We start from the raw sequence: 18,864 nt of genomic DNA, 5'->3' as shown, positions 1-18,864 counted from the left end.
ACCGAAGTAGGTACCTGGAGAAGGGTAAGGGAGGTGGGAAGGGAGAGGAAAGAGCAGATTCTAAAGCAAATGGACCAGAATGTTAACAATAGATGAATCTGGGTGAATGACACATGGGTGTTCTTTGTACTGTTCGTATTCTGGTAACTTTCCTTTAAGTTTGAAATTGTTTCTAAATAAAAAGATTTTTTAAAAGATGTTTTTCTTTTAAGTTTTACTAACAGAAACTGAAAGCGCTTGTCACTTACATGGGACATGAAAGGGTTTGGGTGATAAAATAAATGTAGTTGAAATGTCAGTTTCCTTACTGTGCTTGAGGTATATTTGATCTGCTCTTCTCGAAGTAATACTTTAAGCTTTTCACATTGTTCAAATTGTTCATTCTTTTGTAAAAAACATTAAACGAGTCATACATAAAAGCATTATTGTGGTAAAAGATTTAAATCATTCAGAAGCCAAACATGATCCTTTCTTTCACCATTTCCTTCTCCCCCCTCCTCAGAAGAAATCAGCATGAAGAGTTTTTATTAATATAAATGGGACCTTACACCACATACCCTCCCAGGACTAGGTTTTTCATCGAACATACCTTATAGATGTTTCCACTGTTTGCTTTATTCTTTTTGTAATGACTGAAGAGAATTGGGCAATGTAGTTGTACAATAATTTATTTAACTACTTCCCTATTGAAGATCATTTGTGTAGCTTCTGGTTTTTTACCCAGTATAACATGCACTGTAATAGATTGATCCTGGTGCATGTGCATAAATGTCGTATAGTGCAGGATCCTAGAAGTAGTATCACTGTGTAAGTGTCTACAGCGCATCAGTTTTTTTATAGATAATGCCAGGCTGACTTCTGAATAGACTGAGGTACCAGCTTATGTTCACTTTCCAGCATCTCTGCCAACTGTGGATATATTATCAGTCTTGTACATTTTTCCTGATCCCATGGACAGTATAATACCACTTTTTTAACTGTACATTTCCAAGTATATTAGCTGTTGGATTTCTTCTTTGGTACACTGTGTCTTTACATCCTTTCTCTGTTGTTCTTTTTGGTTGTTTGTCTATTTATTAGTGACCCGTAGGGTTCTTTATATATTATGGATAACAGCTTTCTGCCTGTGAAGGTGCATTAGTGTATTTCTGGATCTGTTCCTTTGTTATTTATTCATTTTTTCAAGTAGCATTGTTGCTGCAATGGCCTGTATAGGCACTGTGCGTGGTGCCTCGGGGCTACGGCTCGTGGAACCTGTGGCCTGGTGGGAAGACAGACACTAAATGACCACACACCTAGTTTTGTAATTACGATTGAGGTGTATGGTGTGAAGAGAAGTCAGAGTATCACTATAGCTCTGGCACAGTTTGATGAAGTTTATTTTGTCAAATGGCTCAGTTTGTTGAATTTACAAAATTGTTTCTCAAAATCAGTTTTAAAGGTTTTAATGGGAATGAATATAAATAAAAAATTTGTGAAGTTAGACACAAATTTGAATCTCTGTTGGTTCAAATACTGATTTTGCTCTTGATGCTTTGTGATTTTGGGCAAGGTACTTAACTTCTCTGTGTCCTAGTCTCCCTGTTTGTAACTGGGGATCACTTACGAGGGTTAGTATGAAGAGCAAATGAATTAATACCTGTAAATGTGGGCAGTAAAGTGCCTGGCGTCTAAGAGTGCTATAGAGTGTTAGCCATTATTATGGTATCATCGGCATCCAGGTTTTTAATACTTCATATTTGTTTTTTAATGTTTATTTTTCCCAAATTCTTTTAAAAGCCAGCTTTATCGAGGCTTAATTTACCTGCAATAAAATGCACGCACGTTAAGTGTACAGATTGTTTCATAAATGTATACCCCCATTTAACCACCACTGTAACAAAGATATTGAACATTTACTTCAGCCCCAAAGTGCCCTGATAACTGTCTGCTGTCACTTCAGATTCTTTTTAATGCATTTATTTTACCAGAATTTTAGTATTCATCTTTTAGGATGTTTAGGTTTTTAAATTTATTTTTTTATTTTTTAATGTATAATGTCTATTAAGTTTGAGATTCTGATTATATGATTTATTATACTAATCCCTTTTGACAGCCTTTTTTTTCCTGCTACTTTTGAACGTTTCCATATTTAATTTGCTTCTTGTTAGAAACCAAATGTCAGCGTTTCACTTATTATGGGATCGATTCAGTTACTTTGTCTTACAGTATGAGGTTTATTCCTCTACATAATACAAATGTGTAGGTAGACATTTAGCTTCTTGCTGACAGTTTCTTGCTGTTGAGGAGGATGTTGGTGGGAGGGGAAGAAAATTAATGCTGACAGTAATGAGTATATGAAAGTTCCAGCTTTTTCTCTCTCAGACTGCCTCCAGAGAAAAGATTATAGTTCTCAGCATCTCTGCTTTGCTAACACCTATAATTCTCATGAGGGCGGGTACTCTGAGAGGGAAGGTACTGTCTGAGTGGTCCAATATTTGGACCTTGTGATAATTTAGTGAGAGCTGACGTGACCGAGTACTTACCATGGACCAGTCACTCTGGCAAACCCTCCATATACCTCATTTAATTCTTTCAACCCCACAAATTTGGTATTTTTGTTGTCCTTTTTTTACAATAATGAGTATGAATCTTAGAGAAGTTAAGTGACGTACCCAAGGTCACATACAGTTAATAAGTGATGGAGCTGATGGTGGCATTCTACACCCATTTTCTTAGCATTATTTTACTCTTCAATTTAAAGATTGAAGGCAGTGTGTTTTTAAGAATAAATTCCTATTTTACAGACTATTCACATATGTTTCTCACTCTATTCTGAAGACATCCAGTTGGATCAGGGAAGAAGATTCAGTGTTTTATGCATTGGTGCCAAGGTAGGCAAACCTTCCCTGTAAAAGGCCAGTTGCAGCTGCGCAGTTCTGCAGTTGTAGCAGGAAAGCAGCCATGGACAGTGTTTAAGTGTTGACTGTGACAGTGTCCAGTAAAACTGTATGTACAAGTACAGGCAGCAGGCTGGATTTGGGCCGTGGGTTGTAGCTTGCTGACCTCTGTGGCGGTGGACCAATCTGTTTGGGGACTGGGGATGTGGCAGCCAGGGAGGCCGAGAGTTGTGCTGTGACTACCACCCTGCCTTCTCCAGGCTGCAGCCCCAAGCGCTCACCCATGCCTTTAGGAGATTTCAGTCTTAACAATAAAAACGATAATTACAAATGTTTTGTACTTGTGGCTTTGTTTTATGTGCTTTTTCACGAGTCATTTCATCTGTAGACATGTCTCTGAGGTGAAGAACTGAGGCACAAAGAAGAAAAATAGCCAGGATCACAAAGCTAGTGAGTGGTGAATCTGGGGTTTGAACCCAGGCAGGCCGATTCTGAGCATGTGAGCCCAAGTCCTCTTCCCTTGTCTTTCCTGCGTTGAGGGCTTTCGCAGTTTGAGGCCGCCTTTGTATGTAGCCTTAGTTTTCGGGAACCACCTCTTCCAAGCACTCATTTAAGAGGCAAGATTCTGTATTCTCTTTTAAAGACATTCACTTTGGAGCAGAACTATGAGTAAGGAAATGCTAACTCTGCCAGTTTTCTGTGATAGCCGGGAAGTTTGAAGGTCGAACAGGATTACGCAAGAGGTTTCTTTTTGCTCTTCCGTAGGCTGGGCTGGATCCTGTTAGCTATAGAGCCACTTCGGTGATAACAAAAGAAACTGCTTGTCGGTTGTGTCAACAGTATGCCGGGCATTAAATATATTACCTCATTTGCACTTTACAACAACGTAGTAAATTAAGTGATATTATTCCAGTTGTACAGTTGGAAAAACTGAGGTTCGTCAGTGGGATGGTGGATAAGTTAATTGAATCTTTATGAGTCTTAGTTTCCTTATCTGGACAGAACAGTAGTCTTTATAGGGTCATTATGAAGATTAAGTGAGTTAATGAATGTAAGGATTCAGAGCAGTTTCTGGCATTCAGCTGTGTTACTAGTTATTATTTTTATTATTATTATCAGAACACAGTAGTAGTAGTAGAGGTAAAATGGTCACTTTTTATGATTGTTTGGGAATTAGAAATAAGCATCTAAGTGTCCAGCATAGTGCCTGGGTGTTAATAAATGGAACCTATGGCTGTTCATTCATAGGAAGACACTGTAAACTCTGTTCATTTTAATTTTAAAATATCTTTACGAGTGATGGTTTCCAAAAAACACAGTTTAAAACAGTCCCTTGGTTCTGTTTGTCACTGTTTGTTTTGTGTGAAATTATTCTGCAGAAATGGTATGCCCTACATACCCTCTGTTAACGACAGATTACGTAGGGTTGGCACTAGCGGACAGAAGTGCTGGACATATTAAGTGATTGCCAAGGTTCACTTTATAGCCATAGAAATAGTAGCACTGGAATATGTACAGGGGATTAAAATAATTTGCTCATTTACATTAAACAAATTTAATAACGCACAATTGTAAAAACCTTGTTTTGCATATGCCCTCTTTATTACAACCGTACATCCCTATACACATTTTACGTTTATACATATCCATTCCTCTATGAGGTTATATCCAAAACGATTTGTACTCTATTTTAATGACAGTTTAAAGTATTTGTTCAATGTTACTTTTGACTATAAGATTTTCCGGCTGAGTATTGACCTCAGAACCTAATCCTTGCCTTAAGTTGAAACTCCACTCCGTATTTGTAACAAAATGCAGGAAGGGCAATTTTCTTCTCCTTCATAAAGTTAATTATTTCATTTTTTAAAACACATGAATCTATATGTTAGTGGAAACTAAACCAAAACTGTCTTAGTTACTGTTTTTTTGTGAGAGTGACATCTGGTGGTTTCTTTTTAATTCTCAGGTTCCTCTGTGCTTGGCTACAAGTTGTTGCAACTTCCAAAGATGCACTCTGTGAACTCCTTGGCTTGGTACTTAACACACTTGCTAACTGTCGAGGATCAAGTTAGTACCATTGATATGGCTCTAAATCTGAATAGTCAGCAGTCCCTCCGAATGTGAGATTTTCCTGAGGGTTTTGTTTTAGCATGTGTGATGGACAGCTTCATTATTGGGGAAGATTTCTGTTTAATTCAGAGAATTTAGGATTTGGAGTAAGGGATGGTATCTGTGCCGACCTGCCTGCTTTCCCTGTAAAGAGGCTGGATCCCCGAGCCAGGCTGCTCTGCTCCCCATTGAGCTGAGGACCTGGGCTCTGTGCCCGTAAGTTATGTTTATCATGCTGGGTAACCCACTGAGTAAGAAGGGAAAGGCATTAAAGAATTGGAGGTGAAGGCATTTTATGAAAGGAGAAGCCCAAAGTAAAGGCAATTAACATTTTCAAGTACCTATTTGCTATAAATATTCCCACATTTGGCCTCTTTTCTCTTTTGCAAAAGGAGATGCAGAATTTTTGGTGTGAAAAGAGTGTAGCAGGGGATCTTGGCTCCGTGGATCCACTGATTCACCCACATCTGAGAATTTATTATCCTCTGGAATGGTGTCTATTGAGCCTGTTCTGAGTCAGACTTGTTATGTGCATTATCTCACTAGCATCCTCACAAAAACCTGGGAGGTGGTTGAAATCCCTGTTCTGTATATCAGGAAGTGGAGGATGAAAAGGGCAGACCCACTGAGGGTCAGGGCAGACATGATTCATACCCAGAGAGGTTTAAATAAAACCTGTAGGCCTGAATATATGGTTGCAACTGCACTCTGTTGGAGGTGTACTACATCACTACTGTAATGTTTGAATGAGTCATTGAATGAAACCTAACTCACCAACACATAATAGTAGCTTAGTAAAATGTGCTCAATATATATGCCCAAAGTAATCCTTTTTAGTGAAATGACTATTCTCTGCATACCTAATTTTCATTATCAGATACGTGATTTTTGGTAAATATGAAGCTTTGAGAAAAAAGGCAGAATTTGGGGGGTAATAGTAGAGCACTTCCTGGAGAAGAGCAACTTGAGAACTATATCAAAGCTATACTTGGAGAATGTGTCAAATTATTTTCAATCTCAAATGATGAATGTTTAAAATAAAATTTTCCAAGACACAAATTTCTCTGGCAGCTGATTTTGTGGTTTGTAATTTTAAAAATTAAGGAAGTCTGTATTTGAATAATGTTTGAAAACCTCCAGTTTTTTATTAAGTGTATCCCCTCAAAATTAGATTTTACAAATCTGGGCAGATTCAGAAGATGAACTGTGTCATGTGCTGTTTTTCTGTCTGCTGTATTTGAGGACCTATGTCCACAGACTGTCCTTTCTAAACCCCGGGAAAGTCATAGTTTGTTTCCTGCAAGGGCCATGTGGGGACTTGGCGTGTGAGTAGCCTCTAGTGTAGGGACCCCCGTTGGCTTTCCTTCCCTTTGATTAAGAGCTCTGTGGGTCAGTTCAGGTTTCACAGAGAACTTGCTTTGATGCTAATCCTTTAAGGGGAGGTATGAGTGGTGTTTGACCCTGCAGACCCAGTAAGAGGATGCTGAAGCTGAGTTTTACATTTGTCTTCAGAGAGACTCAGGCATTGACACTCCATCACACAATGTGAAATTAAAAATAAAATGTAGCATTACACATGAAATGCCACTGGTGGAGCCCAGCGGATCTAGTTGGGGAGTGTCAACGCTGCAGAGGCCACGGGCTGCTGTGCAAGCTTGACAGACACTGGGTGGCAGAGAAGTGCGGGTGGCAGGTGCGAGCAGAATGAAACGTTATTCCTGGCAGATCAGCATAGGGCAAATACATGTTTTTTAAAAAGTTCTTTGCCCAATCTTTCTTCTAAAAATCACTTCATGGACACATAATAAAGATGTATTTAAATTAATTAATCTTGGTTTAGAAAAAAATCAATACTTTATTGAAGTTATAGTGGGGAATCACATCATTTACGTGTATGTGTTTTTCATGGGATTCCCTTAACTATCAGTGTGCCATTTCCTTTTATGTAAGAAAGGATTTACATCCAGTATTTGAGGAATCTTCCTGGTGAGTCACTATGGTGATGATGAATTATAACAACTGATATCAGTCTAGTTTCCCGTTTTGAATATTTTTTTTTTAATCTCCATCCGAGGACATGCTTACTGACATTACAGAGAGTAGAAGAGAGGGAGAGAGACATCGATGTGAGAGAGAAACATTGATCAGTTGCCTCTCATATGCGCCTGGACCAGGGACCAAACCTGCAATCTAGGCATGTGCCCTAATGGGGAATCGGACCCGTGACCTTTCTGTTTACTGGACGTTTACTTGACTCCAACCAACTGAGCCACACCGGCTGGCCCATTTTGAATATCTTGATTCACCCGGCATGAAGGCCATGCAAAAGAGTGTTTGCAGTCTTAAGACCTCAATATCCATGGCTCTTAATCCCTGCCCTAGTCCTGTGGGAGGCTGGGATACGCTGTGTCTCATCTTTCTGGGAATGGTCCAGATGTGCCTTGGAGCCAGGTGGAGAACCTGTGCCTTGTCTGAGTTCTCAGCAGCTGTAGGGTTCTTTGAGCCCATGGAACCAAACCACAGCATCACTGGTCAATAGAATGGAACATTGGGTGAAAGCTCCAGTGAGGAGAGTCTGGGGCCATGGGGTGAGGGATGGCTGTCATTGCAGAGGCAGGTGTCTACAGAGCCCTTTGAAGCTCTGTCATCCCTTCTTAAGGAACAACAGTTAAATGAGAATGTGATAACACCAGCTCACAGACCCCATGAAGTCACCCACGTGAGAGAGGGAGAAATGGAGGAAATGGCAGAGGAGGAGGAGGAGGAGGTAAGGGGAGAGAAGAAGGAGGTTCAGAGAAGTGAGTTGACTTTTTGGGTTTGGGGACCTAGTTTCAATTTTTATTATGTTCCTTCTTTCTTCCTCTTCCTTCTTGAAGTAATATTTACCATATATTTCTTCTCATACCATAGAGTGAATTAAAATTCAGATGGGGAGACATGAAGTTTGTAAATCTGTTTGGTCTTTTTGGAAATTATATAGACTTTCTAAATTATTACTGTTCATAGCATATTTGTCATCTTTATTTTTCTTTTCTGTGTTACCCAGCTGACACTACGCACAGTTATTATGATTACCGACGATAGTCCCTGTGCTGTATGTTACACCCCCATGACATCATCTTTATTCTTTGTGTCTCCCCTTTGTGATAAAAGTAATATAAACATTTTTATCATTACTATCTTCATTATTTAAGGGGAGTAACTCCTCAAAATTCTTATTTAGGATTCTTATTTAAGATTCTTAAGTTAAACATTTATTAAGAACCTGCTGTCATTTAAATGCACTTACATGCATTTTTATGCTCAGGATATGACCAAGTTAACCAATTAACATGAAAATTGTTCAGAAAAGCTTTAATAGTTGATACAGGACCCTCATCCCCTTTCCTCACGTCTATGTCCATTTCCATGACCAGGGTTCTCCATCCATCTGGGAGCAGGCTCCCCACTCAGCAGGGAGCAAGCCCTGGAGGGCTAGCTTTGCATCTGGAAGGTCCTCTAGGGAATCTTTCACCTGACAGGGCTAAACCATTTGCTAAATTGCAAAATGAAACTGCTCAAGGTAAGGAGCATCCATCTCAAAACAAGGGTACTCGGCCAGCCAGTCAGCAGTTATTTGCTAAGAGTCTGTGAAGTGCAAAGTACTGTGTGCGGTTATAAAGTGGATTCAAAGGAGTATGGTAGCCTTTGACTCTAGCCAGGAAGTCAAGATAAGCTGAAAAGTCAGGTACCACTTTGAGGCAATGTATGATCTGGAGCCAGGTGTGGTCAGTTAAACATTTGTTGTACTAAGCCCAAGGGGGGTAGCTCCTCAAGGTTGTTTGGCCCCAGCACGAGAAAGGGGGAGGCAAAGGCAGCTGCCTTCAAGGGAAGAACTAAGCATTGAGGCTTTCCTGTGAGCAGTCCTAGTGGTCAGCAGCATGAGCTTTCCCGTCTTGTTTTCCTTAAACTGAAAGGACTCTGGATGCTTCTCTGTCTGTATATGTTTCAACTGCAGTCCACATAGTATGCCTACCCACTACTGGGAGGTATAAGGGAAAATGTTTTATGGTAATCACTGGGGAAATGACAGCCAACACTGAGAAGTACTGGAAGTTGATGGTGAGTATGGAGAAGCAGAGACCAGCGGTAGGAAATTCTAGTTAGACTACGTGATGAATATATGTGGGCATACTTTGTGCTGGGTGGGAGTCTGTAGACTGGTAGTCTGTTGCAGATTAAGTTTCAAACCTAGGGGTCCTGAGGGGAACCCACAGAAGAAAGGAGCTCCCTGAAGCAGCAGCAAGGAGGGAGAGAATTTGAGCTCAGTTTTGGGACCTAGAGAGTCGCAGGAAAAGGAAGCCGTTTGTTCCTGGGTTTTTGGTACAGGAAGTATGAGCAGCAGTCTCTTTGACTTCTGGCGTTGCATCCCTTCAAATGGACCCACATCAGTTTCACCAAGGAGCCAGGAAATTGTATTTGCAGGTACCCAGGGAGAGAGCATGTTGTCACTTTTAATGTCAAAGTATTAATTTAAAAAAATTAGAAATATGGCTTTCATAAAGATATAAAATGAACATGTCAAAATTTTATTAAATAATAGCTCATCAAGGAAGAAACCAGTGAAGATGGTAAGCTGACTCAAAGGGTATTTGAGGAACTGGCTGTTTGCAGGCTTGAAGGAAAACAAAAAGAAATATTAAGATTGCTAGGCTATACAAAACACTGGATAGTGTCTGTAGGGCAATATAACTACATTGAGGTTCTTACACCATTCAGAAATCTACCCATTAACACAAACTCACTGTGTCTGGGTTCTAATCAGATAGGAAATAGCAAAGTCAAACGCAAGTACATTCTCCTAGAGAATGACGTAATCCTTGGGAAGGCCTGTTCCAACCATGTTGCAATACCCTTGCTCCTTTCCACCTGCAACCTCCAGCCCACTCCTGCCCAACTGCCGCAGTTCCAAGTTTTGGATAGTTTTATTAACATTTAAAAACTACTTTGCAGTTAAGGAAATCCGAGATTGAATTCTAATTCCTTCACTTAGCAGTTGTGTAATATTGGGCAGGTAAATTACCTGCGACTAGATTTACTTCCTATAAATTGGGAGGAACAATGGAGATAACTTCTGTAAAGTCCCTGGCACATGATACCAGTACATCTTAGTTCTGCTCTTTACCTTTCCTCTTTTTAAAATGAAAAACAGTTTCACCTTTGGCCTTCAGAGACAAATTTCCCTCCTTCCCTCCTTCTGTTCCTCCGTCCTTTTCTCTAGTTTATTGCAATAATGTCCTAGAACTCTATGGGTTTTCTGCATTACTAATGGAGGGATTCTATTTAATTTTCATTTAAATGGAAAAAAATAGATACTAATATTTTTTACTTAAAAACCTCCCAGCTTCATTGAGATAAGTAACATTATACACTGTATAAATTAAAAGTATACAACATTATGATCTGAGATATGTATTATTTCAAAATGACTAGCATGATAGGGTTAACACATCCATCACCTCCCATATTTACAGTTTTTCTTTTTTTGTGGTGAGAACTTTTAGACCTACTCTCAGTAACTTTAAATATACAATGCAGTATTGTTGGCTGTGGTTGCCACGTTGTAGTGTGCTGTATTTAGAGAACCCTCTCTGCATATGAAAAAATGGAGAGAAGTTACTTAAATGAATTCTTGATGTTTGTTTTTCTTTTTCTGATGGTTGTGATAGGGGTATTTCTTGTTTAGGTGTATCAGCCTATTCCTTTAAATGGACAGCTGGCTTCCAAGTTGTTCTTTGTGAAGCCCACTCAGTATTTCAGTGCCTGCTGTGTGCCCTGTTCTGGGTTGAGGTTTGTGAGGAGGGGGACAGAGTCACGGACGCCTTCCAGGAGCTTGCTGTCCACAACTCTCCTTGCTCAGTAAGGTTAGCTCAGGTGGGGTTAACCGTGATGCCAGAGGGTTTGGGAGCTGGTGTCGGGCACAGAAGACTGATTCTTATAGCGGGATTGGGGTTTCTGCAGCAGATTCTGCGCCCCTGTCCACAGCCCCGGGCGCGGTAACTGTGTGCTGGCACATGGGGCATTGACTTGTGACTCAGCGTGGCAGAAGCTGTGACATCAGGAGCATCTTCAGACTTTGATTTGGAAGAAAGAGTCTTTTTCTAGTTAGAAGTTTTTATAGAGGCCAGAGAAGCATCTTTTTACTTTTGAATTAGGATATTTCACATCAGGACTAGCTCGTTTCTCTGCCAGTAGCTAGTTCATGAGCTTCTGGTGCTGCCCCAGGAGAGTGAGGATAAGATGGAATTGCCCTTGAATCTCCCTTGCAGAACACAGCATTAATGTAGATTAATAATCAGGGATCCCCAGTTCGAAGCCTGGTTCTGCCACTACTTACAAAGTTCTTTTTCTTTTCTTTTCTTTTTCTTTTTTTTTTTTAGTATTTATACAGTTTTTTCCTGTCCTGCCTAAAAGGCAGAATGAGGTGTAGTTTAAACACTGGTCAGTGTTAATGGTCAAAGAGGGAAAAGTTCCGGAACCCTGTATCCTCACGTTTATATCGTAGCTGTCAGTACGGTGATATGACCAGTGCCCTGACAGCCCACACTCAATTTATATTCATCAGTACCGTGCATTTACTTAACAACAGCTCCGCGCCCACCCCTGGTGAGTGTTCTGTAAACATGGTAAATAAGAACCTGGCCTGATGGAGACAGATTGTAGCCAAATAAACAATAAGGTGATTAGAAATTATGATAAAATTATGAATGAAATAAATCAGATGATGAAAAACTATAAGTAAACTGCTATTTTTAGAAATTTTAACTGGGGTTATCAGAGCCAGTCTCCTTGAGAAGGTGACTTTCTGAGCTGAAAACAGAAGGGCGAGAATGAGTCAGCCACGGGAAGAGTTGAGCAAAGGGCATCCCATGAAAGAGAGAGCACCTTGGAGAGGTGTGGATGAGTTTACCTTGTTCAAGGAACAGAAAGTCAAACCTGTGCCTGATGAGGAGTGAGGAAGGGGGCAGGTGGGTGGGGAGGTGGGCAGGGCCAGGTAGGGTTTTCTAGATCCTGGGAAGGAGTTCGGGTATTCTCGGTGCAGGGGAGAGCTCTTCGAGACGTGTATAGCAGTGGAACGGTATTGTTCTTGGTGGAAATTGGCTCTTTCACGGGATCACAAGGAAAGCATTCCAAGGACTCGCACATGGGAGATTGTGGTGTGGCATGGTTTATCTGTGTGTAAATAGAAGCTCCCCCCTGGGTTTCCATCGCCCCACCTCCCTTTCTCTGACCATGGAAAAATCCAACTGTGTCTTCAGCAGGGCCAACACAAAAGCCAGTGTCCAGAGTTTTTGCTTCACATTAGAGCTTAGTCCTTTGGAGTCTGCAGGCAGCTGCTGAGTGATCTCAGTCCCCATCCAGGTAGCTTAGCTTATTCCTAGCTGCTCCAGTGCAGGAGTCCATATGGCTGCCGGCCATACAACTGCGAAGGCCAGATGGCTGTGGAGAGAGAATGTGTGAGCACATGGGTGAGTGCATTACTGTGTGGGCAAGAGAGAGAGCCTTAGTCCTTTTGGAGTCCACACCATCTGCTGTGCACCTGGTAGCTGTTAGACCCACACAGTCATGTGCTGCCAGGTGAGAGAGCACTTGAATGAATGGGGTAAGCTCATCACCAAGTGGGCAAGAGGGAGAGATCTTTGTTCCCCTGGGATTATAACCAGGAGCTTGGATTGGGGATGGACCAGGTGCTTTCTTGAAATGACCAATCAACTTCCCAACCTTTTGTGGGCCATGGATGGGCTTACCTCCCAACTAGTCCCTTCTTTCCCCAGGCTAGACTGACAGGCCTTTTTGGTCCAGCACCTCCCCCTGCACCATTTTGACTTCTATTGTGCATGTGCCTTCTTTGCCCTGCTCCCACCTGGCAATGTGGTACTGGAGTGGGGGAGGGAGGAGTGTTAATCCCCTTGGCAGAGCACAGTGCTGTGTTCCCCTGGAGTATGAAAAGCTGTATCTGCCTGGTGAAGCAAACAGGCTTATGTTCCTCAGTTTATTAAGCGCAATGTCTAGCTCCCTTAGCTCTCCTTTTCTAGCTGCATACCGATGATAACAGTATGAGTTTATTAAAGGAAGAGAAAGAAAAGAATATTCATGGCTGTTGTGTGAAGAATTAAATGAAGAATGCCAAACATGGAAGTAGGGAGACCAGGGCAGTCCTTGGGCTGGGGCTATGGCGAAGGTGGGAGGGACGTGAGAGAAGGATACTTGGACGATTCAGCCAGGTTATGGTGGGTCTCAGATACCTGGATAAGGAATTTGGTTTTGAATTTTGTGGCTATGCGGGAGCTTTGCCTATGTTTGAATTTGTGAGTGAGTGTGAGTGTGTGACGATGTTTATGTGTGAGATGGTGAGTGTCTGAGTCTCAGTGTGTATGAGTGTGGGGTGCATGCGCAGATTTGTGAGTGGATATAAATGTGTGTGTGTGTGTTTGGGTTTGGGTTTTTCTCCTGTTGTAGATTTTGAACAGCCAATGGGCATGTGCCTTAAGGGCTGTCCTGTGTGGCACAGATTTATAGATTAAACTGAGGGATAGGCTGGTGGCAGGAAGAGCAGCTAGGAAGGTATTGAAGCTAGATGTGAAATAAAGGCCCAGAAGATGCTAACTTGGAGAAAGGCAAGACTAAATAGGGTAAATCCTGTTTTGTGTTTTTAAATTTTTATCCTTACTTGAGGACATGATTGATTTTAGAGAGAGGGGAAAGGAGGGAGAAAGAGACTGAGTGAAACATCTCTTGGTTGCCTTTTGCATGCTCCCCAACTGGGGACTGAACCTACAGCCTAGGCATGTGCCCCAACCGGGAATTGAATCTGCAACCATTTGGTTTGCAGGATGACGCCCAACCAGTTGAGCCATACCGGCCAGGGCAGTCTTGTTATTTGTTTTTTTCTCTATCTGGGATAAATGAAACTGAGGAGTAAAAGAAAACTCCATTAAAGAAGTCACACTCTTTCAAATTACTTCAGTTTGATTGCTAGCCAAGTATTTTACTAGTCTTATTTTCATTTTTTTAAAAAGAGATTTTATTTATTTACTTTTAGAAAGGGAAAAGGAGGAAGAGAGGGAGAGAAACATCAATGTGTGGTTGCCTCTTACATGCCCCCTGCTGGGGACCTGGCCCACAACCCAGGCATGTGCCCTGACTGGGAATTGAACCAGCGACCCTTTGGTTCACAGGCCGGTGCTCAATCCACTGAGCCACACCAGGGTACCAGTCTTATTTTTTAAAATAATTAAACGTCACTTAAATTTATATGCTTGCTTTCTCTGAAAGACATTTCATTATGAGAGTTGAGTGATTCAACTGCATCCCACAAAAACTGTCCTCCACTCCCCTCCTCCCCACACATGCCCACATACTCATTTTCTTGTTTACCTTTAGAGTTCTTGATTCTGGAGAAACTCATTGTATTTTTTGTTCCCCCTCAGGACATTTTTGAAGATGCCTTGGAAACCATCTCTGTGTAAGTAGTAACATAATAAAAAGTGTGTAGTAAATAAAAATTGATGGCCTCGTATATAAAATGTAAGTTTTTTTGAGATTAGTGACCACTGTTAGAAGGAAGCCACTTTTCTGTAATTCAAGAGTTAGGATATGGTTGTATTTAAGAAAGGATCTATCTAAAGTTACTATTGATTGTATTTTTGAGTATTACATCTTATAACATTAATTAAACTAAAATAAAAGTTTCCCAGCAGATTAAATTTTGTTTATAGCTAACCCCTTTATCTGAAAGTTGAGTGGTGTTATGAAACCTTTTGTAAGCCCAAAGGCATAAAGCGAAGAAGCAATTACCATAATTTATGGGGCCTGTCCAGAAAGTATGCAGCCATATACTATGAAAAATAGAGGCATTTATCAAAGAGGATACAAGATACAAGAAGCATTGTGCATCGGACAATGATACCTCAGTCCCCTTCAAAGTAGGCACCTTGGGACCTCACACAGTTCTCCCAATCATCATTAGCTGCCCTGTTGTATTTTCCTGAATCTCACTGGTGGTCTGAAATCTCTCCCCTTTCAAAGGTGATTTTAGTTTTGAGAAAAATGAGAAATCACAGGGCACCAAATCTGGGCTGTAGGGGGGCTGAGTCACCTGGGTGATCTGATGTTTTGCCAAAAAACTGCACGAGACATGATACATGAATGGGCTTGTTGTTGTGATGAAGCTGCCAGTCACAGGTTGCCCATAGCTGCAGCCTTCTGAACATCAGAATAGTTTCCACAGAAAAATGTTCATGCTTAACGTAAAATTTGATGCAGATTTGTTGCTGTACTCACTCAGTCATTTTGAATACAATGGCCACACAGTACACATGCTCACTCAACAGTGTGTACCACCCCCACTGACTAGCACCGTGAAGTCATTATTCACGCATGTGCATTCCAGTCCACTCTCCTTGGCTGCCAGGTCACATCGATGTCATGCAAACAGTTCTCCTTATATTAACAATGACTGGACTTTTTCCAGACAGACCTCGAATTGTATATGGAAAACATTTTGAGCATTCCCAGACCTCAAAAATAACCTACTGAATCATATCAAATAACACGTAAATATACTAAACACTAAAATAACACTAATATATAGTAAAAGTAGGAATGCGTGAAATAAATCCAGATAAAGCATAGATGCTCACAGATACAGTTAAAAGTATGGCAGCACGAGGCTGAGGTGCTGAGCGTGGCCCCTCGTGAAGGAGCCTGCTCAGAGTGCGCGCCGTCTGTTAGGGCTCGCTGCGCAACAAATGCTGAGTGCTCTTTTCACTTTTTGCCTTTCTTAAAAAAGTGAAAATCCCCTTTTTTCTTTTTGCTAGTGAAAACAGGTACTAATGTAGGTCTTCTGTAAAAGTGAAGCAGTGGTAGGTGAACTTTCAAAGAGCAGGAGATTCCTGTACATCTTGCTCATATTTACGTACATGGTTAACCTCATATTGTAGATTTTTGGTTTTGGTTGCACTTAATTTTATTACAAGCATTTTATAAACGCATACAGTTTTGTAATGAGTTTAAATGGCATCATATAAGGAAAGGGGAGAGAGCAGGGCTGGGGTGGGGGGAGGAACACACTAGCTCTCTAGTATCTCTTATAAAGGCACTAATCCCATCAAAAGGGCCCATGCTCGGGACCTCATCTAAACCTGATTATCTCTCAAAGGCCTCATCTCCAAGTACCGTGCCTTTGGGGGTTAGGGCTTCAATGCGAACTTTGAGGGGCATAATTTAGTCCATAGTGCTTTCAAAAAAGGTTTGTTTAAATCAGTTCACAAGGCTACCAATACTGTGTAAGTGAAATGGTTAAATGCAGCATCACCATCACTGGGTATTATTGGAAACAGTTTTGCTACTTAAATGATACCTAATTGTTTTAGTTTAAAAAATGTTTATTATCGCTGTTTAGTGCATTGCATTTCCTTTTGTATGAATGCTAGTCTTCTTTTCCCTATTTAACTTTTTTTTTCAATGTTTCTCTTGTATACTTATGATGTTTAAGATATATATACATATACACACACTTTAATCTTTTGTCACATTTATTAGTATTTTCCCCTTATTGCTATTTTTCTGTGTGTTAGAGTTGCAAATTTTTATATTGTCCAAAAGTTTTAATTTTTATGTTGTTGACTTTTTATGTGATATAAAAAAAACTTAATTGTGATTAATATAAAAAATAACCTTTTTATTTTGGAATAGTTTCAGACTTTAAGAGTTACTACGAAGATAGTAAAGAGAGTGTCTATATATACCCCTTATTGCTTTCCCTATTAATATCTTTTTACGTGAGCATGGTACCTTTGTCACAATTAATAATCCAATGTGGGTGCATTATTGTTGACTAAAGTCCATACTTTGTTCAGATTTCTTCAGTTTTTACATAATGTCCTTTCTGTCCCAGCATCTCCTTCAGGACACCACAAACATTTAGTCACCATGTCCCCTCAGGGCCTCTTGGTTGTGACCGTTTCTCAGACTTCCCTTGTTCTTTATGACTTTGACAGTTGTGAGCAGTACTGGACAGTTATTTTGTAGAATGTCCTTCAATTAGGATTTGTTTGTTTTTTCCCCTCATGATGAGACTGAGGTTATGTGTTCTGGGGAGGAAGACCACGGATGTAAAGTGCCATTCTCGTCACATCATACCAAAGGTGTATGTTATCATCATGACTGACTAGGGTATCAAACTTGATCACCTGGCTGGAGATGGTGTTTGTTAGGTTTCTCCACTGTTCTGTTACTCTTTTTTTCCCTTCCCTTTTCATACTGTGCTCTTTGGAAGATAATCTGTGTATGTGACATTATTTTTAAAAAGTCACTTTCAAGGTGAGCATGTTATCTTCCACCCAGAAATTGTGTAATAATTCCACTCTGCTTTTCTGCTCCTCTCTGGGCGGCAGGAACTGAGCTTGGGCTGTAATAGGAGAGCGCAGTCTAGGAGGTGGGAAGGGATCAGGCGGGGGGCTGGTAACTAACTGCAGGTCACCGGGGGAGGCACTGCTGTTCCCGGCAGGGAGCTAGAGCATGAGAGACGCACCAGAAAGCGGTGCGGCCTCAGGGATGGAAACAGGTCAGACGCCACTGATGCGACCGGAGCACACACGTCAGCACTTGTGTTGCTCTCAGCTGTCCCCGCCGCATTAGACTGGCAGTGACATTGCCTTTGGGTCTGTGAGGCACTGTCAGCTATTTTTTTAAAATTATTTTATTGTTGTTCAATTACACTTGTCTGCATTTTCTCCCCACCCCTCTACCTCACCCCAGCCAAACCCTGTTTTTAACATCTCTTAGTTTTTTAAGAAATCAAATTATAGAGGAACGAACAAACAAAACTCTGAATCTGATACTGAGTTTCAGGTTTCACATGTAAGGAGCTTGGAAGTTGCTACTCTGTTCTAATAAGTAAAAAGCTGAGCAGATGGAAAAATCCACAGTTCATTCTGGTTCCACTAGAAAGGGGAGAACACAGGGCACATTGCTACCCGAAGACTGGAGAGCAGGCAAATACAGGGAGTCACTGCTTAACCAGGTCAGAGACTCGGGCAGAAACCGCTGCTGGAACCACTTCCAGGCTTGGAAACCTGCCCCGGGACCGATGAAAGGTTGGAGGCTCAGTGTGGGCAGCCCTGAGAGTTAGAAACTTCAGAGGAACCTAGTCATGGGGGTGGGAGGGGTGCACCAGGAAATACTGTGAAATTTACCTCCAGGAACTTGACCATATTCCCATATGAAATAGAAGAGAAAGATCTCCTCAGGTTTCCAGTAGGGGAGGTAAAAAAGGAACCATTTTGGAATATGCCAGAGTATACTGTTCTTCTTAACGAGGCTTGCCCTCGGGAGAGACTAGTTAACCAAAACCTACCCACTGGGTTATTACCAGAGCCTGGCTGACCTGGGTAAGAGAGATACCCAACTCCAGCTCACTCTAGCCATCCTGTCCCACCTTGGGGTGGGGGCAAAGATAAGTGAACAGTATTGGTGAAGTTCACGGTCCAGAGGCACAGGCTCACTGAATGACTGAGACCTGATCATAGGACTATGGAATGCTTTCTCTACCCCCACACCTCATTACCAGCTTACCACAGGCCTGTCTACTCTGTACATCGTGTCCAGGCATCAAGAAAAATTAAACAGTATACCAAAAGGGAAAAAACAATTTGAAGAGGCAGAGTAAGCATCCAAACCAGGTGTGACAAGGGTTTGGAATGATCAGACTGGGAATTTAAGACAACTCTGAGTGATGTGGTAAGGGCTCTCCATGACAAAGGTAGACAGCATGCAAGAACAGATGGGCAATGTAAACGGAGAGATGGGAATCCCAAGAAAGAAGCAAAAAGAA

General features: G+C 41.3%; 1 protein-coding gene across 2 annotated transcripts in view; it reads left to right on the top strand.

Annotated features, from left to right (window-relative positions):
• TTC39B (tetratricopeptide repeat domain 39B) overlaps window positions 1-18,864 on the top strand; it is a 138,292-nt gene that overhangs the window by 14,873 nt on the left and 104,555 nt on the right. The window contains exon 2 of one of the 2 annotated variants that reach the window (XM_045193659.3): window positions 14,459-14,493. The exons of the other annotated variant lie outside the window; for it this stretch is intronic. Coding sequence (XP_045049594.2) covers window positions 14,459-14,493 — 35 coding nt within the window. The remainder of the gene's footprint in view (window positions 1-14,458; window positions 14,494-18,864) is intronic. 2 annotated transcript variants of the gene reach the window in all.

The sequence above is a fragment of the Desmodus rotundus genome, chromosome 1 (assembly GCF_022682495.2).
Source record: "Desmodus rotundus isolate HL8 chromosome 1, HLdesRot8A.1, whole genome shotgun sequence".
Classification (NCBI taxonomy): domain Eukaryota; kingdom Metazoa; phylum Chordata; class Mammalia; order Chiroptera; family Phyllostomidae; genus Desmodus; species Desmodus rotundus.
Note: the sequence above shows the minus strand (reverse complement) of the source record. Positions and strands in the feature narration are given on the sequence as shown.